The sequence below is a fragment of the Pinus tabuliformis genome, chromosome 9 (genome assembly GCF_031772625.1).
Source record: "Pinus tabuliformis cultivar Carrire ecotype Pingquan chromosome 9, CPIR1, whole genome shotgun sequence".
NCBI lineage: Eukaryota > Viridiplantae > Streptophyta > Pinopsida > Pinales > Pinaceae > Pinus > Pinus tabuliformis.
The window spans coordinates 150,640,889-150,665,098 of record NC_142307.1 but is presented as its reverse complement, the minus strand read 5'-3'; the positions used below and the strand labels follow the sequence as shown (position 1 = coordinate 150,665,098).

The 24,210-nt window shown below is 41.3% G+C and overlaps 1 protein-coding gene across 1 annotated transcript in view; it reads left to right on the top strand.

Annotated features, from left to right (window-relative positions):
• Positions 1 to 23,808, top strand: part of ETFBETA (electron transfer flavoprotein beta) — a 45,955-nt gene extending 22,147 nt beyond the window's left edge. Inside the window, exons 6-7 of the mRNA XM_089438962.1 lie at positions 16,527 to 16,561; positions 23,305 to 23,808. Of these exons, the coding sequence (XP_089295088.1) occupies positions 16,527 to 16,561; positions 23,305 to 23,530 (261 nt within the window). The 3' untranslated portion in view covers positions 23,531 to 23,808. The remainder of the gene's footprint in view (positions 1 to 16,526; positions 16,562 to 23,304) is intronic.
• The last annotated feature ends 402 nt before the right edge of the window (positions 23,809 to 24,210 follow it).

Sequence of the window (24,210 nt, the reverse complement as noted above, 5' to 3'; positions counted from 1 at the left end):
AAAACCCTATCTAGGGAAAAACCTAGTGAAAATCTCTTCCTTCATAGTTTTTCTTGAGACTCTTCAACCTAGACATAGATCTCCTCCACACCAAGTCATCCCTTCCTTCTTCGATCCAAACCTTCGAGACCCCAACAACTTCGACTTAGCAACAACATGTTGAAGGAAATGTAACTAGGTTCCAGTGTTCATAAATATACTTTTGATATTTGTATCTATTCAAGAAAAAATATTATTTTAATAATATATGTCAATGAGATTTTCTTGCTCATTGAAATAGGTCTAGCAGATGTTAAAGTGCTATAGGTGAGTCAAATAGTTAAAAGAAAATGTTGAAGACCTTATGGGCATGTTGCACCATGTATATGTTTGTATAAGAGTCAAAGAATATCCCTCCAAGCAAAGTCAAGTCTCTCAATGCAAAGAAGGCAACATCAAAGAAGCTATCCGAAGCAAAGACATCAAGTCGGCATACAAACAGCTAGTCGACCTAAAGGAGGGACAAACCTCTATATATAGAGGCTATCCACTCCCTCAAAAGACAACGCATTGATATCTTTGAAATCAACGAAGTAAGGAGGCAAGTAAAGGGTAACGAAGGACGAAGAAAGGGTCTCTAAGTGCAGCGAAGAAGAAGGGTACACAACAGAGCTCAATAGGACTGTTTCTAGGGCAAGCTGCAGTCACATGTGCGAAGGAAAGAGCCTTCTTGCAGTCATTACAACACTATCATCACAGTCACATAACTTCATTGGTTGGGCAATCTAAGTAGGCCTATAAGCCTTCTCACTCAAAGCAAAGAAGGAGCTCTCTCAAGTGAATAAGGAAGAGGTCAATATCACAAGGAATATAGTCACACGTGCAAAGAAGGGAGGCTGTCTCTGTTGTCATAACAACCCTCCCATTGCAGTCATACAAGTTCGTTGGTTGGTGAGAGAAGGAGGGATCATCATAAGGAAAAGGTCTCATCAAAGGTATCCTTCTAGAGCAATGTAACAAGATCTAACAACAATTGGAAGGAGGACGAAGTGCCAGGGAACGAAGTGTCGAAAGAAGAAAGTGTCGCGGAACAAAGTGCAGAAAGGAGGAAGGACTTGACTTGTGCTTGGAGATATTCTTGGCAAGGGTAGGGTTTGGATTTGATCAATAAGAAGCTTCAATAGAGAAACTTACTAAAGAGTTTTCCTCTAAAGAGAGAGAAGTTTTGGCCCTGGCATAGAGCCAACATCTTGTGTTCTTGTTCTTATGCTTTTGGTAGCAGTTTGATGAAGTACACATACATGCATTACTCTATAAGAAGAAGTAGATTCAGCTAACAGAAAAAGTAAAAAGACTGCATAAATTCTTATCAAGTCAAGAAGAATCACACTACACCTAATTGCCCTTGATTCTTCAACACAGTAGGTAGCAACAACGTTCGACTTTGACAAAGAGACTTTGATGTCCTAAAGTAGCCACACGAGAGAGAGATAGACAACCCAAAACTTCGATTTTGTCCTTCCCTTCTTGACCAACTTCACACTCCTTTTAGCCTCCTTCTCCAACTTCACACTTTTTCTAACTATTTCTTGGATATCGAACTTGTGAGAGAGAGTGTGTCCAAAGGAATTCAATCTGCTCCAGCTCCAATATATAGGCTTCTGGTGAGGTCAAATTGCCTAGTTGAGGCCGACTTGATCTCCTTGAGGGCAACTTGGTGTGGAGGTGACATAATCCATTTTTGACTAAAAAATAATTCTTTTTACATACTTCAAAAGCCCAAGAAGGGTCTCATCAAATGTACAATGACTCTAATGACTCAATATAATCCTAGGAGTCCACAATGTGGGACTTTGACTAATAAAATGATGACTCAAGCATGAAACCCATGCTTTAGTAAGTCATTGTAACAATAGTAAAAATTTCTTTTTCATTCTTTTGACAAGTACATTACATAATGACTCAAATACATTTATGAGACCGCACTTAGTTATATTCTTCAACAGCTTATACATGTAAATCTGCAACGGATGACAAAAAGTTTAAGGTTGTTTTACGCAATGTGATAATTGCGATCGAGATTAAAATTGGTGAGGGTTTGAAATCGGAAAAAATTGAGAAAAAATCGGTAAAAATCGGGAAAAAATCGGGAAAAAAATCAGCAAAAACAAAAAAGCATTTTTTGTTTGTTTAAATATCTCAAGCATCCACAACATCAAATAAATGCATTGACACAAATATGAAAAAAGAAACTAATATAAAAGATGTGAATATGTCTAGTGCTACGTCACACACAACAATGATCATGTCTTGAATAATGAATCCTGAGTCCTAACTCAGCCTCAAACATCAAAAAAAAATATAATAAATTTATCTCATGTCATGAGTCATAATATCATATACAATGAAATGAACCAAGTAACTAGTACTACTAATTTCCTCTACCCCTCTTGTGAGAAAATATAACAACTTTCCCTCTAGATGAAGAAGGCCCTGGGTTGGTAGTGGACTCTTCTATGCTCTAGAAGCTAAAGAACTAGGAGCTATAGGAGGTAGACCACGTTCTCTACTAGTGACCATGGTAGGTGGTGTCAACTCGTCCTCTTATTGCTCCTCCTCCTATGCAACTACTACCCCTATCACTACCTTCTCTAACCAATCAGGGGCCGACTCCATGATAGGCTTCTCAGCCTCAACCCTCTGTGTAACAGTGGTGTCAATCCCATCCAATGAGATGGCCTCCACATTAGGTGTCCTCTCAAGTTGCCTCACCCACAATCAGAAATTGCAGTAGACGTAAACCATGTCATTAAGGCGCTGGGACTCCAACTTGTACAAGGGTCATAAATTAATAAATTATAAATAATAAATTAAAAATTACAAAAGATTTAAAATAATAAATTATATTGTTTATTATTTAATGAATTCAAAAAATTAATTGGAAAATTTTTAACCTGTTGCACTTCTTGTGTATTTTTTTCAAATACTTGTTTGGTTGAGTACTCGAATGGAAAGCCTTTGGAGATTTGGGTACTTTGCCACCATAGCTTCTCCGCCATGTATCTACAACAATATAGATAACATAAGAAAAAAATTGAAATTTGAAAGTTGAAGCAAAGTATGAAGAGACAATGAAATTTGAAACAAACTAAAGCTTACTTGGCATTTTAGTCTTCCTATCGACAATAGCTATGTCAAAGCTAAATGTGCCACTTGCCATCCTGTATATATCCATTTCTTTGGAGATTTCTGCACGTTCTGTGGAGATGGCACCATCTTCTGAACACAAGTGAAAAATCCATTCATGATCCCAACATCAAATAAGAAACCACAGGAGTAAGAAAATGTGGGGTTCAAGTAGATCCCTACAGCGTGAATGGGACGATGGTGTGTATTGTTCCATCGCTCATCAATCACTGCCCATATGAGTTTTTTGTTTCTCAAACCCCTCATCCCCCTTATCATCATAGTAGCGTGAATGGATTCTTTGCCCCTATCCATGGTCTCATACAAGTAGCCCATTGCAAGCTTGTCTCCATCAAACTAATTGAAGAACCTTTACCAAAGGTGTGTAATGCTACACAACTCCTGCACTCTCGCCTCAAAGATTTCCTGGTATGAAACTAGCTTGCATATGGCCTCTCCTTGTAGTTTGCGGCTATATGACAAAGGACACCACTCCTCTGAAAGAAACATTCTCTTCACATCCCACATAGATTCAAGAGGGATTGAAGAGATATGAAGCTAGTGGAAAACCGTGTAATGGCAAGGCACATCAACTCCTTGTTGTTGGTGAATGTTCTGATCAAATGAAGCACAAATTTATGATTATATATAAATTTGTAATGCTTTTTGATGTTTCAACAATATCCTTGACAAAAGGAATTTTTCCCATGTCCTCCAACATCAATTGAATGCAGTGTGCAACACAAGGTGTCCAAAATAAGTTAAGATGCCTCTCTTGAAGCATCCTGCTAGCAACAACATAATTTGTAGCATTATTCGTTATGATTTGGGCAACATGTTGTGGACCCACCTCTTGAATGAACACGTCCAATAGATCACATAATAACCATGCATCTTTGATATGTGCAGATGCGTCAACAAATTTCATAAACATTGTCCCCTTGGGACAATTAACAAAGAAGTTAATAAGGGTTCTACCCTTTTGGTTGGTCCAACCATTTGACACCACAGTGCATCCTATTTGTGCCCATGAGCCCCTAAACTCCGCCAATCTCTTAGTGCATTTGGCCTTTTCATTATGAAGAATACACCCTCTAAAGTCATCATTACAATAACATCAATTGCGGGTTGGAAAAATGGATTGTTCCGGGAAATATTGAAAGGAACATCACTCCAAAAAAGACACCTGCTCAACCACTTGTTAGCTTCTTTCTTCTCCCTTTTTAAGAGATGATGTGATAGATGGTTGTGCACCAGGTGTGGTTCTAGGAACAAAAAATGATGAGGCAGTTGTGGGGTTGACTGCAGAAACTAATGCTGAAGAAGAACCAATACCACTCTCACGGTCACCTCCCAATCCCAGTACTCCATCCCTGACATTTGACTCTTCAGAGCTGCTTGGTAACTTTGGTTGTTTCTATTTTCTTCAGTGATTTGAGGGCTTTACAGATGATTTTTGGATTTGTTTTTGTGCAAAGCCCTACTTCATGTCTTTGAATTTGTGCAAGGTGGTATTTCAATGGTATACTCCCCTGTCATATGGTGCCTACATAACTTACAAGTCAAATTTGATCTGTCAAACCCCTATCAGGTTCACCAAATTCCCACATAAGGTCCAATTTCCTTGGTGTTGAGAAATCGATAGGTCCACTATTAGGATGATTTCTCTTATACTTGATAACTGCTTGTGATGTATTTTTACTTTTTCTTGCTTTAAGCAAAATTTTTCAGTAGAAATCACATAAGAGAAATTTTTGGCCGACGTGCTTCGAACCAACAAGTGTGGTTCATCATCAGGACTAGGTTCTTGCTTATTAGCTTTTTCACTTATTATTATGTTGTTCTTATTGTTGAGAAATCTAGGGGCAACAAGGTTAGGTGATTTCTCTTACTTTGATAACTGCTTGTGATGTATTTTACTTAACTTGATTAACTTCTTTCACTTGATTATAATTAGTGTTATTGTCATCAAAAAACTACCAAAACAATAAATGACAATGAGACAAGAGGACACAAGATATAGGTTTTCAGCCACGGCCAAAACCTCTCCTCTTGAGAGGAAAACCCACAAGAACCCTTCTCTTCTTATAGAACTTCAAATGACGAATTCCAGGACCTAAAATTCTTGTCAAAGTCCCCACCAAGACCAAGTCAATTTTCCTTCTTTGATGAGCTTTCCTTTCAGCATCTTGACCTTAGCTATTTCTATAACTTTGACCACCAGTTGCTTCTTCTGCAATTTCAACCCACAACAACTTCTTCTGCAATTTCGACCCCCAACAACTTCTTTTGCAAAAAACCCTAGATTGCACGTGTGAGATGAATTTGCTTCCTTTCCTTCTTCACTTGGATAAATTTCTCCTTCTTGAGTACTCAACCAACAAACTTGTCTTTTTCACACCTAAATTCGATCTCCTACAATTTCAGACTTTCTGCTGCAAATGATGCCCTAGTTTCCTCCCACATGTGAAGATATTAGCCCGAAAAAACTATCCCAAAACCTTCGCTTTCTTCTTCTCCTTCCTTTTAGGTATTCAACTTCTTTTCGTTCTCTTTTCTTCTTAGATTGAACTTCTTAAGAGCTGATTGGATGATCTACAAATGAGGTCGAAGTCTTCTTATATAAAGTCTTCTTTCTAGGTCGTATGGCTGCCTTTAGGTTGACTTGTCCACTCATGAAGGCCGACTTGTTCTTTTGATGATGACAAGGTCTTGGAGGGTTTATTTGACACTTTTGACTTTATATAAATTTTCTTTACAAGATGTAACATGCCCAAAAGGGTCTTCCATACATGAAAATGACTCAATTGACTTGTAGACTCAATGACAAGCCCTAGAAGCACACAATGGGTGCTTGACTTAAAAATAAATTTTCCTTGAGCATGAAACCATGCCTCAAGAATGACAATAATAAATTTATTTTTCTCTTTACATTAAATACATAAAATCATGATTACATATGGAATTATGAAGATTGAACCTAGTTAAATATTTCAACACTCCTTCTTAACTAGGGAGGTATTCATAATCCATACAAGGTACTTGGACATTCTCAACTAAAGAATTCTCATAAGAAGAGTCGGATTGGTAAGTCATCTCATAAGCTATCTTATCAATTTATATCAGAGCATCTTATCATACTAACCATCATTGTCACATAGCAAGGCCTTGATTAACAACTCTATCTCTCCACAAGATTAGAGCACAATGATGACGAAACCAATGACTGACGGACACCATTATCATTGTCTCTTAAGGCACATACCCCACCTGGGTGTTCATAGGGTATGTCCTTTTAGGACAATTCCTATCTTGGAATAGGACACGCAGCTCCTAGAAGATGATGCCCTAGCTCTATGTGCCCTAGATCTAGGACATTGTCATGGTGAAGCTGCCTAAGACAAAGTCATGTTGAAGCTGCCCAAGTGACAAGCATATTTGGAGGGTTGTTTGAGGACTGTTAAGAGGAGTTTAGGGCTGCCCAAGTGCCCTAACTAGAATAGTTAGGAACAACAAAGTGACAAGCATATTTGGAGGGTTGTTCGAGGACTGTTGAGAGGAGTTTAGGGCTGCCCAAGTGCCCTAACCAGAATAGTTAGGAACAACAAAGTGACAAGCAGATTTGGAGGGTTGTTCGAGGACTGTTGAGAGGAGTTTAGGGCTGCCCAAGTGCCCTAACTAGAATAGTTAGGAACAACAAAGTGACAAGCAGATTTGGAGGGTTATTCGAGGACTGTTGAGAGGAGTTTAGGGTTGCCCAAGTGCCCTAACCAGAACAGTTAGGAACAACAAAGTGACAAGCAGATTTGGAGGGTTGTTCGAGGATTGTTGAGAGGAGTTTAGGGCTGCCCAAGTGCCCTAACCAGAACAGTTAGGAACAACAAAGTGACAAGCAGATTTGGAGGGTTGTTCGAGGACTGTTGAGAGGAGTTTAGCGCTGCCCAAGTGCCCTAAGTAGAATAGTTAGGAACAACAAAGTGACAAGCAGATTTGGAGCAGTGTTAGAGGTGCGTTGGGTCAAGGATATTGACCAGATTTGGATCAGATTCGGAGCAGCCTGTGGGAGCCACGTGTTGGGTTAACATGGAGTGTTGAATACCCCAAAGGAGTGCAACATGATGTGATGGATGCAGCAATATGGTATATTGCAGCAACATGGTGCAGTAAGGTGCATGGAACAACATGTTTAGATGCAGCAGTTGGACAGCAACAAGCAATGCAAGGGACAACAATGTTAAATTTGGACAACTAGGTCCAAACTCCATGTTCTGATGCTCAGATTAAGAGGCTAATATTTTTGTTGGATTCCTCTTTCTGAGAGGTGTAAAATCCATATAAAAATAGTCTTAATCCGATGAGCAGAACTTATATTTTGAATTTATTATTCTTAATAAATTATATGTGCAAAGGTCAGCCAGTTTTGTAATGTAGGCTCACATGCCCAACAGATGTGTCACACACCCTCATTGATGGATATATATATACAGGAAAAGTTGGAGAGAATTGGATCACAAAAACAACTCACATCTTCCTCTCTCATCTTAAAAGTACGAGCTACCTGGAGGACGAATTTCAGCCACACGTGGGAAGGACGAAGAGGATTTTTCTGCTGCTAGGGTTTCGCAGAAGTTTGACCAGCGTTGACTTTGGTCAACGCTTGGTCCAAACAAGCTGAAAACTTGTGGGAGGTTCGATTTTTGAAGGCCATACTACCTGGCACAAAAATCGAGGTCAAAGGGTTGACCGTTTTGCTGCTGCGTTGACTTTTAGCTTGCTGCCCCTGCGTTGACTTTTCAGGACAGCGTTGACTTTTGTAGAACTGACTTGGGTTGACTCATCTACTGGTTGGAGGGTTGTTGTGACACATGCTGGGCTGGCTGACCAAAGGAGACTTTGCTGGTTGAAGCATCCTGTTGACCGCCGAAACAAACACATACATTTTTCTTGTTTCTGATTTGTCTTCTGTAAGATCTGCTTATATGTTCTATCTGCATTTTGCTTATCTACTTGTATGATTGCTGTGAGAAAAGTGAAATTGCTCTTAGCATAGAACATCTACAAAACTTTACATGGTATCGGAGCTGAGGTGAAGACAAACTCTATCTATAGCAATCATCATCGAAGGAAATGGATTCCTCTAAGCTTGAATTCAGGGAGAATGACAAGCTGACTGGAAGTGATGACTTCCATGCCTGGAAGATGTTATTAGATCTCAAATTAGAAGATCATGATCTCCTAGATCATGTGACAGGGAAGATTCAAGAACCTCCATCAAATGCCTCTGCTGCTGTTAAACACAAATATAAGAAGGGAGAAATCAGAGCAAAACTGCTGATCAGGGAATCCATAAACAAGAGTCTGGTTGCCTACATATCTGAACTAGGCACATCCAAGGAGATGTATGACAAACTGATACTTATGTTCCGAGTAAACAATGTGAACCAAGTGCTATTCCTCAAGAACAAGTTGAAGAATATGAAGAAGGGCCGAGACGAGTCTATTCAAACCTTCTTTATGAAGTTGACCGAAACCTGGAACAATCTGCTAGCTATTGGGGAGACAATAGCTGATCGTGAGATGGTTCTCACCGCACTTGGAGGACTTCCATATGAATGGCAAGTATTCACAACTACCATTCTCAACAATAATACCATCCCTAACTTTGATGAGCTTCTGTCTAGATGTATGCAAGAAGAAACAAGGATGAAGGAATTTGATAATGAAAGAAATGCTGCCTATGTTGCTCATTCCCGAAAGAAGAACTCTGGTGGTTCCAAGGACAAAGGAAGGACTAAGACTCAAAAGAAGAAGGGAAAATGTTTCACCTGCCATAGGACTGGACACTATGCTAGAGAATGCCCCTTCCAGAAGAATTCTCCCGATAGTGACGACAACAACAACAACCGAAGGAATGGGAATCAAAGAAATGACAAATCCAAAGGAAAGAGGAAGGCTCACTTTGAAGGAAACCATCCACCTTCTAAAAGGACCAGAAATACCAGGTATGAGGAGTCTAATGTTGTTGATAAAAGAAATGAGTATATTCTAATATCTGCTCTCTCAGCTGCATCTCCGCCCGACACTATGGATGTCTGGCTAATCGATAGTGGTGCCTCAAGACACATCACCGAATTCAAGGAAGCACTTTCTGACATGGTTGAAAGGGATACTAATCTAGAAATTACCCTTGGGGATAATGCCACTTATCCTGTGAAAGGGACCAGGACTGTGACCCTCCACTTGTCTCAAGGACAAGTCCTCCATCTACAAGATGTACTCTATGTACCCAAATTGAAGAAGAACCTTGTGTCTGTATCTGCCATGGAAGACAAAGGATTCAATGTAACTTTCTCTGATGGAAAGGTACTCATGTGGAAGAAGAGCTTCAAGGAAGCTATCTCAATTGGTTTTAGAGTTGGTACACTCTACCAGGTTGGAGGGAGTCCGTTGGGAGCTATGACTTGTGATACTATCCGTCAAACCGAACTATGGCACCGAAGATTTGGACACCTTCATTACAAGGCTCTTCCCGAAGCAAGGAAGGTGGTGACAGGGATGCCTGATTTTGGAAATAATCATAAAGGTGTATGTAAGGGCTGTGCTGAAGGAAAACATACAAGGGGACCTTTCCCCTCAAGTGTCACAAAGACATCTGAGATATTGCAACTGGTCCATTCTGATCTTTCCGGTATGTTGCCTGTAACATCCCTGGGGGGATGTTCTTACTATATGAAATTTACTGATGACTTCTCTCGCAAAACCTGGATATACTTCTTGAAGAAGAAGGATGAGGCTTTCATGTGGTTCCGTACCTTCAAAGCCTTGGTGGAAAATATGACCGGAAAGAAAGATCAAGATTTTGAGGACTGACAATGGCACTGAATATGAGTCAAATGAGTTCAAAGACTTTTGCAGAGAAGCTGGCATTAAGAGGGAGACTACCACTGCATATACTCCTGAGCAGAATGGTGTTGCTGAACGCAAGAATAGGACTATTGTGGAAGCTGCCCGTGCCATGCTATGTGACCAGGGTCTTCCAAAGTTTCTGTGGGGAGAAGCTGCAAATACTGCTGTGTACATTCAAAACCGATGCCCTCATTCCGCTTTGGACTCCAAAACTCCCGAAGAGGTTTTCTCTGGTAAGAAACCTGATGTCTCACATTTTAGAATTTTTGGATGTCCTGTCTATTTTCATGTGCCGAAAGAAAAGAGAAGTAAGCTGGATGCTACTGGGAAGAAAGGAATGTTTGTGGGCTACAGTGAGACTTCTAAGGCATATAGAGTCTATGTACCTGGTCAAAGGGAAGTAGAGATAAGCCATGATGTCACTTTTGACGAAGATGCTTCCCTGAAGAAAGTAGTAGATCTTCCTAGATCTGAAGAAAACCATGAAGAAAGACCTGGAAATCTGGAAGAACCCCAGGATGAGACTATGCCTGATGTTGAAGAGCCAATGGACCCTATTGATCCTTCCCCTTCTCTAGGAAAGAGGCCATGATGGCTCAGGGACACCCTCGAAGATGCTGAGGGTCATGCTGCCCCAAGGGGAACATTCCGAGAAAGCAAGAAGCCGTGTAGATACCAAGGGTATCTAGCTCCCATGAGTACTATTATACAATCTGAACCTGGATCTTTTGAAGAAGCCATCAAGCATCAAGTCTGGAAGGATGCTATGCATGAAGAATATGAGGCTATTATGAAGAATGATGTCTGGGATGTGGTCCCGAGACCGAAGGACAAATCTGTTGTCACCGCTACCCGATGTGAGTCAGATGGTGACTCAGATGCCTGAATTCAAGAAGAGCATGAAGGTACATATTTGAGATGTATCGAAGGAAAATCTTACAAGGGGACCATTCCCCTCATGTAGCAGGTCCACATGTTTGGAACAACCCGAGGAGTTTGAGATTCATGATCAGGAATCTCATGTATACAGGTGGAAGAAAGCCCTCTATGGCTTGAAGCAAAACACCCTGGGCATAGTATGAGATGATTGATAGCTGTCTGATGAAGCTGAGATTCACTAGGAGTGAAACCGATCCAAACCATTGCTCAAAGGTTGTGGATGATAGACCTCTCATACCGGCACCTTCTGAGAACGACCTATTTCTGACAGGTGCAGACCCTCTCACTTGCAGAAGTAAGAGGGAGTTGGATTCCAGATGTGGAATGGTAAACTGCAAGACCGTGACTACCTCGAGGATCTTAACTTTCAGAAGTTATATGGTGGTGATGTTGGACCAGATTTGGGAAATGCCTCTGAGTTTCATAAACTCATTTGCATTGATGTTCTTGGTGAACTTCCGTTCGGATATATGTTTTGCAGTTAGCATGGTGAGCTCATATTTGATTGAGCCTCACTGGATTGGTGCCAAGAATCTTCTAAGATATCTTCGAGGCACAATCTCTCATGGATTGAGATACGCTGTCGGAAAAATGAAGCTGTGTGATTATGCTGACTAGGTAGGCAGTGTGGAGGATCACTAGAGCACTTCTCAGTGTTGGTTCTTGTTGGGTTCTGCTTCGATATCATGGATGACAAGAAAGCAAAAGTCGGTTGCTAGAAGCACCGTCGAGACCGAATACATAGCCACGAGTATGATCTCATATGAAGTTGCCTGGTTGAGGAAGCTCTTCAGTGAGCTGTTTGTACACAAGATGAATACCACCGGGATCCTTTGTGACAACCAGGGGGGATTCGATTGTTGAGGAATCTCGTATTCGATGATTGCTCCAGCAGATAGACATCAAATACTACCTTATTTGGGATATGGCAAGTCGATGAGCGAGGAGGCTCCATCACATTGAGACTGATGTACAGGTCGCAAATATTTTGTCAAAACCCCGGGGAAAGGTCAAATCTGTGACTTTCTTGAACGACTTGTAGTCGTTGAGAGACCTTCGTATAAAGGTCCTGCATGTTGCATGCATTGAGCTCTGGGAGCTCTGGTTGGCTTGGGGTACTTACTGGAGTGACATACGATCACAGGGCGACTCACCCTCCCCTGGTGGTGCACTATGTACAGGGTGAAAGGTTCAACCTTCCCCTGTGATACCCTGTGGAGACTTTGGGACAGGATGATTAGTTCTCCTGTGGCGACTGTTGGACAGGATGATTCGTTCTCATGTGGGACAGGATGATTAGTTCTCTTGTCGAGGCATCCTACCCATGTAGTCTGGGACTCATGGGAAGTACCTCTCATCTGATCAATGAGCAGGGAAATGGGGTTAGGGACCATAGTAGTACTATCGATGGACGCATTGTTGTATCTACCGTACTCCCTATGCTAGGATGACCTCCATTGATTTGGGATCAGTATGAGTGGTTTGAGACACTCTCCTATGACATTGATCTGGGATCAATAAAACTGACTTCGAGTCAGTAAGAGTGATATGACACACTCTCTTCAGATGAAACTGACTTTGGGTCAGTAGAGAATGGTATGAGACATTCTTGATCAATTCTTCTTCTTCATGGTTCTGAGCAGAGCATAGCAGAGCAGAGCAGTGCAGGGCACTGATGGCAGAGATAGTACAGTCGGACATATGGATTAGCGGATGGAGTTCTCCCTAGTTGAGAGGGAGTGTTAAAATTGGCAACTAGGGCCAAACTCCATGTGGGTCATCTTATTTATGGCAACTGATATTTTTCTTGGATCCCTCTCATCGAGAGGTGTAGGATTGATCTAAAGATCATCCAATTCCGATAAGTATTCATGGAGTTATGAATTTATTTGTGTTATAAGACAATTCGTCAAGGTCGGCCAGCAACTAAATAACACCCACATGTGCTCAACATTTTAGTATAAAAAGAGGTGGCTTGCTAGTCATTTGTACACACTCTTCTTGTGATCTCTTCCTCTCCACTTGTCTTTGGGTTTTGGTGGGAGGATAGATCCTAAGAGATATGCTGCCCTAAGAAGAGCTGCCCTAGATGTTGCCATGGGGAAGAAGGATCTATGCAACTCCTAGAAGATGATGCCCTAGCTCTATGTGCCCTAGATCTAGGACGTTGTCATGGTGAAGCTGCCCAAGTGACAAACATATTTGGAGGGTTGTTCGAGGACTGCTAAGAGGAGTTTAGGGCTGCCCAAGTGCCCTAACCAGAACAGTTAGGAACAACAAAGTGACAAGCATATTTGGAGGGTTGTTCGAGGATTGTTGAGAGGAGTTTAGGGCTGCCCAAGTGCCCTAACCAGAATAGTTAGGAACAACAAAGTGACAAGCAGATTTGGAGGGTTGTTCAAGGACTGTTGAGAGGAGTTTAGGGTTGCCCAAGTGCCCTAACCAGAACAGTTAGGAACAACAAAGTGACAAGCAGATTTGGAGGGTTGTTCGAGCACTGTTGAGAGGAGTTTAGGGCTGCCCAAGTGCCCTAACCAAAATAGTTAGGAACAACAAAGTGACAAGCAAATTTGGAGGGTTGTTCGAGGACTGTTGAGAGGAGTTTAGGGCTACCCAAGTGCCCTAAGCAGAATAGTTAGGAACAACAAAGTGACAAGCAGATTTGAAGCAGTGTTAGAGGTGCGTTGGGTCCAGGATATTGACCAGATTTGGATCAGATCCGAAGTAGCCTGCAGGAGCCACGTGTTGGGTTAACATGGAGTGTTGAATACCCCAAAGGAGTTCATCATGATGTGATGGATGCAACAGTATGGTATATTGCAGCATCATGGTGCAGTAAGGTGCATGGAACAACATGTTTAGATGCAATAGTTGGACAGCAGCGATCAATGCAAGGGACGACAAGCTAATACATGGGACAACTGCAAGCATGGTGACACATGAGACAACTGCAAGCATAGTGAAACATGGGACAACTGCAAGCATGAACAACAATAAGAAGCTTGGGATAGCTGCAAGCATGGTGAAGCATGGACAGTAGCAGCATGGTAAAGCATGGACAACAACAAGCATAGTGCTGCAAGTACATTGGGACAACAATATAGTACTTGGTGCAGCAAGGACACAAAGCAGCATGGTGCAACACAGTGAGGTGTAGCATGATGACAAGATGTAGCACAATGATAGGTGAAGGAGTCCCCTTAGAGAATTAGTTGAAGCAGCATGTCTTCAACTGGTCTCACGTATCATCTTCCTAGAGATGATTTATGCTCTTATCTAGATAAGTCAAAGTATTGACTTCTGTTGTAAATGTACTATCTCTCTCTCTCTTTGTTGAACTATTGAAGAACATATAAGAAGAATTGATCAAGGGTTTCTCCACATTGGGCTTTGTCCCTGGCTAGCGCCACATCTTGTGTCCTCTTGTCTTGGCTTGTCTTCTGCGATTTATATTTATGTTCTATCTGCAGTTTACTTTAATGCTGATGTGATTGCTAACCGGGAAAAGATATTGAGCTAACTGTGAAAATTGAAATAAATTGCTCTAGCATAGAACATACCTAAAATTAATATGACATCTACAGATTTCTTTCAGTAGCCCTGTTTCAACCCAACTAGATGTTGTTCAAAAATCAAAATGAACATCAAATCAAAGTTACCTTTTATGATGGCCTTTTATCATGACATCTGCTTGCTTGCAACATCAACATCCCGCATGTTCATAAATACCTCTCCAAGACATTCAATGTCAAGGGTCTCCTTTCTTTACAGACTTTATCAGAGTCTTCATACCTTCTCCATGGAGATGTCTTAGCCAATTCTCTTAGTCATTAGATGTTGATCACTTATCTTATCTTATGTGACCATAGTTGCATTTCTTCAAACTCCTCTTCCTTTCTTCACATATTGTTCCTAGGAACTTCTATACATAGTTCCTTCATCTTTGTCAACCACCTCATATTCCATATGAGGACATATTATGTTGATTTCATCTTGTAAATATGTGAACTAGTTCAAAACATATGCCTTCATGCATCTTTCCAAAGGAAGAGATCCTTCTTCTTCGATCATGCTCATGAGTTAGAGCATTCCATGCTATCTGCAACTATATGATGACATGACTTAATCTATCAAATATATACATACCTCTTTTCTCCTTTTGGTCATCTAGACTTCCTTTGACAACTTCCTTTCCTTGATTGAAAGTACTTCAACCATCTTGACATGTTGCACTCCTTTGTCACCATACCATCATCCTTCTAAACAATGGATTCCACACAAGGTGAAATGATCAGTGAGACACTTGCTTCTTCCAAGTAGAGGTGAACCTTCTAATGAAGATTCCAACGAAGGATCTTGATTATCCTCATCCTGCAAATGCTCCTTTCTAATGATGATGATGATGATGATGATGTATGATGAATTCTTTTTATCTTCTATCATGCTAGATGACTTTCTTTCAATCATATATACTACTCATGCTTTCAATGAGGTTACCAAGAGCTACTTCCTCTCTATGATGACTACTACGTCTATGTAGACTTCTACTTCAGCTATCCTTTTAGGCTTCTATAATTATGTCATGACCTCTTGCTTCAATCTTATGCTTCTAGAATCTAATATAATGCCATCTCCTAATATGATGCATCCTATCATACTTACGATGCTTTTTGCTTTGATAGCTATCTTTCACAAAAGCTGAAAAGAACTAAGTGAAGGAGATTATCTCAGTCATGGTAGAGATCTTTCACTTCCTCCTCCTTTGATTTCTTCTTCTCAGGTTCTTCCACTTCTTCGATGACATGGGCTTCATTCCTTTCTTTCCTTTTCTTGTTGTCCTTCTTGAGTTTCAGACAATTTGTTTTGAAATGCCCATATTCCTGACAACCATAGCATCGGATCTTTGACATATTGATCTTCTTCTTTTTCCAAGGACCAAACTTCCCAAACTTTCCTTTTCTCCTAGCCATGACAACAAATGCTTGAATCTATTCATTTGATCCTACATCACTTTTTGCTTTCAAACTTGTTTCTTTAATTTTACATAATGACCAAAGCTCACTAAATGAGGTGGCTTCCTTCTTTCCATAGATGCTTGATACAAAGTTGCCCCATTCATCAAATAGTGCATTGAGCACAACGATGGTCATCTCTTTGTCGCACATTATTTCACCCAACTCTCCCAACTCTTGCAGCTGGTCTCGTATTTGTGACAACCTCATAAGATATGAGGCTATCCCTTCTTCCTTTGATACCTTCATCTTGTATAGCTCGGTTCTCAAATATATCACTTCTCCTGCAGTGCTTACAGAGAATAATTCTACTAGTTTGTCATAGATGTCTTTTGACTTCTCCAATTTTGCTACATAAGGGATGAGAGAATCCTTGATTGATTCTATAAGGATTCTTTGAGCCCTTATTTCCCCCTTCATATACTTTGCTAGAGCTTGAGCTTCTTCCTTTGGTGGTTTGACAATTAAACCCTTAACATGTCCAATGACTTCATTTTCTATGAGGATCAATTATGTCTTGTTCTTCCATGCAGAATGAAGTCATTTTGATAGCGGATTCAGTCATAGATATAAGGATACTTACTTGTCAAGTGAAGATGTTCCTTTGATGATGATATCTTCAACTTGATGCCTTCTTGATTTTGATGATGATGTTTGAAGATGACAATGCTTTTTCTAGAGATGTCTTTCTTCAAATATGCTAGTGATGAGATTCTTGATTCAAATAGAGGGAGAACACCTTGATTCCTTTTGATGATGATGACAATGCTTCTTCTTTGTTGTAGAGGCTTCTAGATGCTTCAATGTGTAGTCTTTCTTTCTTTGCGTGGAGGTAGGGTCCTTGAGATCTTCTTCGATATTCCTTAGTTCCTTCCTTCAAGATGATGAGAGGGTTCGTTCTTCTTGATGATATCCTTGTGCTTGGCCCTTGTGTATCCCTTCTTGATGGTACAGTGTCCCCTTTGATGCCTCGACCTTTCTTGATACTCCTTTTGATGGTCCTTTCTTCAAGCTGCCTTTCCTTGTCTTGTCACCTTAGCTCCAATACCATGTTGAAAAATCTAGGGGCAACAAGATTAGGTGATTTCTCTTACTTTGATAACTGGTTGTGATGTATTTTACTTAACTTGATTAACTTCTTTCACTTGATTATAATTAGTGTTCTTTTCATCAAACAACTATAAAAACAATAAAGACCAATGAGACATGACGACACAAGATATAGGCTATCAGCCAAGGCCAAAACCTCTCCTCGTGAGAGGAAAGCCCACAAGAACTCTTCTCTTCTTATAGAACTTCAAATGATGAATTCCAAGACCTAAGACTCTTGTCAAAGTCCCCTCCAAGACCAAGTCAATTTTTACTTCTTTGATGAGCTTTCCTTTCAACAACTTGACCTCAACTATTTTTGCAACTTCGACCCCCAACTGCTTATTCTGCAATTTCGACGCTCAACAACTTCTTCTGTGATTTCGACCCCCAACAACTTCTTCTGTAGAAACTCTAGATTGCTCGTGTGAGATGATTTTGCTTCCTTTCCTCCTTCGCTTGGATAAATTTCTTCTTATTGAGTACTCAACCAACAAACTTAGTCTTTTTCACACCTAAATTCGGTCTCTTGCAATTTCAGACTTTTTGCTGCAAATGATGCCATATTTTCCTCGCATGTGTGAAGGATATTAGCCCAAAAAACTATCCCAAAGCCCTTGCTTTTTTCTTCTCCTTCATTTGTAGGTATTCGACTTCCTTTTCATCCTCTTTTCTTCCTAGTTCGAACTTCTTGAGAATTGATTGGATGATCTACAAATGATGTCAAAGTCTTCTTATAGTAGGCTTCTTTCTAGGTTGAATCACTGTCTGTAGGTCGACTTGTCCTCTCATGAAGGGCGACTTGTTCTTTTGATGATGACAAGGTTTGGAAAGCCTCTGTGAAATTTAGGAAATCCCTGTTCAGTGTGCTTTTATCTTCCACCCAGTGCTAATCTGCTATTGCAAAATCTGTTGCAAAATCACTTTGCCTAGGTCTGCTTAATGAACTTACTGATCTGTCACCAGAACTACTTCCCGATAAATCCACTGCCTGTGAATCTCTGTTTTTGAGGCCGATCGAATTTTCTACTAGCTGCAACTAAAAATCGAACCCCTGCCTTTGCAGTTTGCACTCCTGGCTGGCCTCTATGTAGATTTGAAAATTTTTGCTTAGAACTCCCTTTGAATTGTAATTTTTTCTCATATTTGTCTTCAAACTAGCTTTGATACCATGTGAGAATTCCTTGAAGTGCAACAATTGGAATTTATTCTTCTAACTGATTAATTATGCAGCTTATTTGTTCGACAAATAACGAATAAATCACACTGCAATTTCTTCACAATAAAATTATGTTGTTGAAAATAAATTGGAACTAAGAAAATAGATGCAAACACACAATAAAAAGACACCAATATTTTTGGACAAAAGTCCCTGGAAAATCCCAACTGGGAAAACCAGTGAAGCAAATGAGGGTTTATTTTATTATATGTAGCAACAAAACCCGAGTACAATATTTGGATGCCCAAACTAGCAGTCCTCAGCAAAATAATCTTGCCAAAATATTAGCGAGACAATTTGTCTCACCCGACTATTGATTCCAGCTCCAAAACTAGCTCTATCTAGACCACTCGAAACCCCTGCGTGAGCATTTGCCCAATCTCTACTCACACTGACTGTGGTGCTGCTATGGTCCTGTCATTTTCCCAACTCAGCCACTAGAGATGACTTGCTTGGCCTCCGTGAACCTTTTCCAGCCACCAGCACCTGAATTGACCTCCTCTCTAGCTAAATCGAACTAACCTTTGAAGACTTTTACGCAGGCCCTGTGCAGCCTCATCGAGGTATAATGCGACCCTCTTATTGCTGACTCTCTGGCACTGGAAATCCACTGGAAATCACTGTCGCTGCTGCTCCCTCTTACTTCTAATCGACGCTACAAAAACTAACTCAGGGTGCAACACTGGGCATGATCGAGTCACTGCGAGATGTAGTGGGAAGCAAGTACTCGTTGGGTAGAGGATCTGCCACGACAAGCACAAGCTGGCTGGTAGTAGCTAGGCGGACCACTAGTAGGGACACTACAAAATGTACAAAGGTTTGCGAGCAAGATTCGCGGAGGTCAAGATTCGAGCCCTCGAAGGGAGAGAGGGAGACCATACCAGTTGAGGGTTTGACAACATTGGGAGCTACAAGATGAAGAATAAGGCTTAGGACGTTGCTCAAGAACCAAAGGGTAAGCTAGTTCTTGGTGGTTCTTCAAGAAGTACCTTCCTCACTAAGAGGGAGTGTTAGAGTTTGTAGCTTGGGTAGATACTTTAGAGGGCTGAGATAGCCATTGGAGATCCAAGTGAGAAGCTTGAAGTGAAGGTCAAGCAGAGACCTTGAGGGCCGAGAAGGCTTGCAATTTGGATTCTAGAGGGATTCACTATTCAGGCTTCAGAGAGAGTGAATAGGCTCAGAGGAAGACAACCTTTAGGTTCAAAAATTCACAGTACAAGATGGCCATGTAGGATGCTTAGGAGCGGGAAGCTTCTAGGACCAATGTGTCTTCGAAGAAGGGTTCTTGTCCTACAACGGGAATTTCTTTTGTGTCATATGGAGTCGCTGTGGTAGCAGGTCAAGGGTGGAAATGTGTTCTAGGTTCAAAGGCAGAGCCACTTCTAGGTGGTTTTGTGAGAATACATCCCTCACTAAGAGGGAGCATTTATGTTTTTGGTAGCATTGGGAGTATTCTCACATGTGGTGCAAGTGGGATAAGTGACGGGACTTTGCACCCATAGAACCATGGTATTACCCACCGTAGTTTGATGACCCATTGTATTACCCACGGTATAGAATCATGGTATTGCACCTCTTGGAAAAGTACAAGGGGTGAATGATTCCTTCTTGTGGCTTGGCAAGATGGCCAAGAGGACCTGTGGAAAGTGGATTGACATGAGAGCGTCTTGTGGAGGAGAAGGCCAAGTAGGTGTCAAACCTTTGAGGGCTGAGAGGGCCTGTGGAAGGTGGTCAACAAGAGAGCATCTTGTGGAGGAAAAGGCTGAGCAGGCCTCAAATCTTTGAGGGTTGAGATGCCCTGTGGAAGGTGTTAATTTTTCATCAATTTATTCTATATGCTGCAACTATCACTTCAGCAATATCCAATAGCATCCAAATTAACAATTTTACTTTATCAATTATCCAATGACAGTAGAGCAATAGTAGATAGAACAATTAAACAAATGCACAATGGAAGACAACCAAGAGACAAGAGACACAATATTTGGTCAATGACCAAGGAAAAACCCCACTAGGGGGAAAACCCTTGCAAATCTTCTTCTATTAGATTGTCTTCAAATGTTCAGCAGAGAGAGTACATCATCCAAGAGTCAAAGTCAAACTTTGACTAGCCAATATCCAATGTCAATATCCAATATCAAAACAACTATCCAAACCAGAGACAAAGAGATGAAGTCAACAATGGTCAAATCTGATCTTCCTGTAATCTGTCCAAGTCAACAACAGTCAACGGCAGCACAGTCAGCCTTAACAAGTCTGCAGTCAATGGTCAACACAGTCCTTTAGGAGCTCGGTCTACTGCAGTCAAATTCAGCCTCAAATGCTGGTCAAAATCTGCCCAAAACAGTCCTCAAAACCTCAGTCAAACTTGGTCAAAAGAGAGAGAAAGTCTGCTGTCACAGTCTGCAATTTTCTGTGGTCAATCCTGAAAGTCAACATCAGTCAAACTGCTCAGAATTCCTCGATTTGTGTCCTTAAATGCGGCCTGCAGAAATCAAACTTTTCCACCCAAAAACGCAGTCAAAGGAGGTCTCTTCACCCAAGTCAATGCTGGTCAAGGCCCTGAAACAGTGCTGAAACTCGGCCCAATCAAAACAGCCACCTGTCCTTCTCATGTTAGAGAGAAATCCTCCAAATCTGAGCTGTATGAACCAATAGGAATAGGAGAGAGAAGATGTGTTGTGAGGTGATGAAGTGCCAAATGAGGTTTGAGGTCTCTTGTATTTATATGAATCGATGAGGGTGAAAAGACATGTTTGGTCTTCATGAGCCTACCTGATGTTGAAGCTGACCTTGACAATTTGGACATGTGTGGGCTTTAATTCAAAAACACACTTTTCCTTGTCCGATTTGAGTGATCCTTAGGTCGATTTTGATCCTCTGGAAAGGAGGAATTTAATGCAATAATTATCTCCATCAAATGAGCTGTCCAAAGTGGAATTTGACCCTAGTTGCATAATTTAACAGAAGGTGGTCAACAAGAGCATTTTGTGAAGGAGAAGGTCGAGTAGGCCTTAGACCTTTGAGGGCTGAGAGGGCCTATGGAAGGTGGTCGACAAGAGAGCATCTTGTGAAGGAGAAGGCCAAGTAGGCTTCAAACCCTTAAGGGCCAAGAGAGACTGTGGAAAGTGGTTGATAAGAGAGCATCTTGTGGAGGAGAAGACCAAGTAGGCGTTAGACCCTTGAGGGCTAAGAGGGCCTATGGAATGTGGTCAACAAGAGAGCATCTCGTGGAGGAGAACGCTGAGTAGGCCTCAGACCCTTGGGAGTCGAGAGGCCCTTTGGAAGGTGGTCGACAAGAGAGCATCTTGTGGAGGAGAAGGCCGAGTAGGCCTCAGACTGTTGAGGGTTGAGACGGCATGTGAAAGGTGGTTGGCAAGAGAGCATTTGTGGAGGAGAATGCTGAGTAGACCTTAGATCCTTGAGGGCTGAGAGGGCCTGTGGAAGGTGGTCGACAATAGAGCATCTTGTGGACGAGAAATCCGAGTAGGCCTCCGACCTTTGAGCACTGAGAGGGCCTGTGGAAGGCGGTCGACAAGAGAGCATCTTGTGCGAGAAGGCCAAGTAGGCCTCAAACCTTTGAGGGCCGAGAGGGCTTGTTGAAGGTAGACGACAAGAGAGCATGTTGTGGAGGAGAAGGCCAAGTAGACCTCACAGACCTTTGAGGGCCAAGAGGGCTTGTTGAAGGTGGTCGACAAGATAGCATCTTGTGGCCGAGAGGGTCTATGGAGGGCTTAGAGGGCCGACTAGAGCTGAAAGGGATGAGCGAGGCCAAGAGGGCCGAGCAGGGCTGATTGCGCCGACTAGAGCTGAGAGGGCGGAGCAGGGCACAAAGAGCATGAAGCAACAAAGGAGATCTGCATGAGTAATATTGCATGTTTGCTTTGTGTGAGATACTTAGTTGTGCCGGGTCCGAGGAAAGAGCACAAAGCAACAAAGGAGATCTGCATAAATAATATTGCAGGTTCGCTGTGAGTGAGATACTCAGTTCTGCCAGGTCCCAAGGAAAGAGCATGGAGCAACAAATCAAGATCAGCCAGATCGAGGACGGATCTAGGGCTTGATCCGTTGGATCAAGTCCAGGGTAATTGTTGTATATGTAATTTCGTTGAGGGCCATTATCTCAGTAAGGGAACCTGAGTAGGTTCTGAGAAAAATTTAATGAAAAACTATTGATTGGGCAGAACTTGTGTGTAATATGTTTACTGTGCATGATCTAATCACTGGTTTTATAAGTTCCACTGTGCTAAATTTGTTTCTGGTTAGGCACATCAGTGTGTTACAGTTAATTAGCTGGGTTAAAGTTAATTTGTGACTGTTACCAGATCTGGTGTGTGTGTGTGTGCCCGAGTCTATTGCCCACAAAATTCTAACATGTTCTCTCTGCTCCTCTTGAAAACTTTGTCCTGTTGACCTGGGTTATAAGCCCTTTCATTGATCTAGTTTTTGTATTTGGAAACATGACATCTACGAATTGAGACACCGTGGTATAGTAGCCCAGTTCCTGTCAGGGAACTTGCACTGTCAAAACTTCTCCTTCCTCGTATCCTTGTTCCTTCTTCCCTTCATTTACCCGGTGTTATAGATTCAATTGTATCGGTACACACAATCTTCTAGCCATCAACCCATAAACATCTCTGGTTGTCATTGGGATCGTTAATGTGCTGTAGGGCTCTTTTGTGAATGTAACCCCCCTGCAACTATCCTATGGAACAATCCCCAGAAGTCATTGCTGTTTGGGACATGTTCTGCCCATGACTTGGAATATTAAATTCTTTTACCTCAAAACAAACTCTTTTATTATGAAACTGCAAGTGCTGAAATAAGATTTTGTAGTCTGAAAGAAAAAGTTTAAACTTGTAGGATGTAAGAGTGATATGGTTTGTGTCACACATTATTGATCCCAAGTCTTTCTGGAAATATAGTTTTTTTGTGGATAGGAATCTGATTGGCTATTGGGAATTTTTTCTGCAGGTCAGATTTACGACTAAATCAGCCACGGTATGCAACCCTCCCCAATATCATGAAGGCTAAATCAAAGACAATAAAAAAGGTGACCCCTGAGGACCTGCATGTGCAGATCAAGCCAGATTTGGAGATTCTTGAGGTTGTCGATCCTCCAAAGAGGAAATCTGGGGTGATGCTATCTTCTGTGGATGAGCTCATTGACAAGCTGAAGAATGAAGCACATGTCATATGATATTTCTTTTCAAATCCTTTATCCACATTGTTCCTTATAAACATTCATGCTTACAGATTATTTCATGTTTCCCGGGACTTCATATTGACGAGTCTGTTAAGTAAACTAAATCAATTTTCTGTTAATTTTGTTGGCATTGCCTCCATCATTGGTGCAAGTCCACTGGAGGAGAGCTGTTGCATGCTAAATTTTGGGCACGCATAGAATCGGGTCAACTGTGCTGTCAAAATAAAGTATACTGAAATGAATAAAAAGTTCAAGAAACTTTCCAGTCTCTACAGCTGAATATTTTTTCAGTAAGTTACCAGAAAAATTAGAACTGGATCACCACATATTCTTCCTATGATAAATTTAGAATTCAAAGTTGATGTCTATGATTAGTTCACTGTTTTTGCTGGTTGGGCTAGAATTCACATGTTCGAGAACCAACAAGATACTCCTTGCCTTAAATGAGATGTAAGCAATGAGCCCAGCTGCACGAGCCCTGTTAAACTTTCCCTTTGGTTGGTTATCCCTCTAGGAGCGGGCTCTAGCTTTCTTTGTTTGTAACACTGCAACTTTGATCATTCTTTCCAAATAATATTTGTTAGATAGTTCTAGATGTTTGGGATGTAAAACTGGTTGTATTTCATGGTTTAGTACAAATTAGTCATCCAAGGTGTTTTGCTTGTTACTGAACA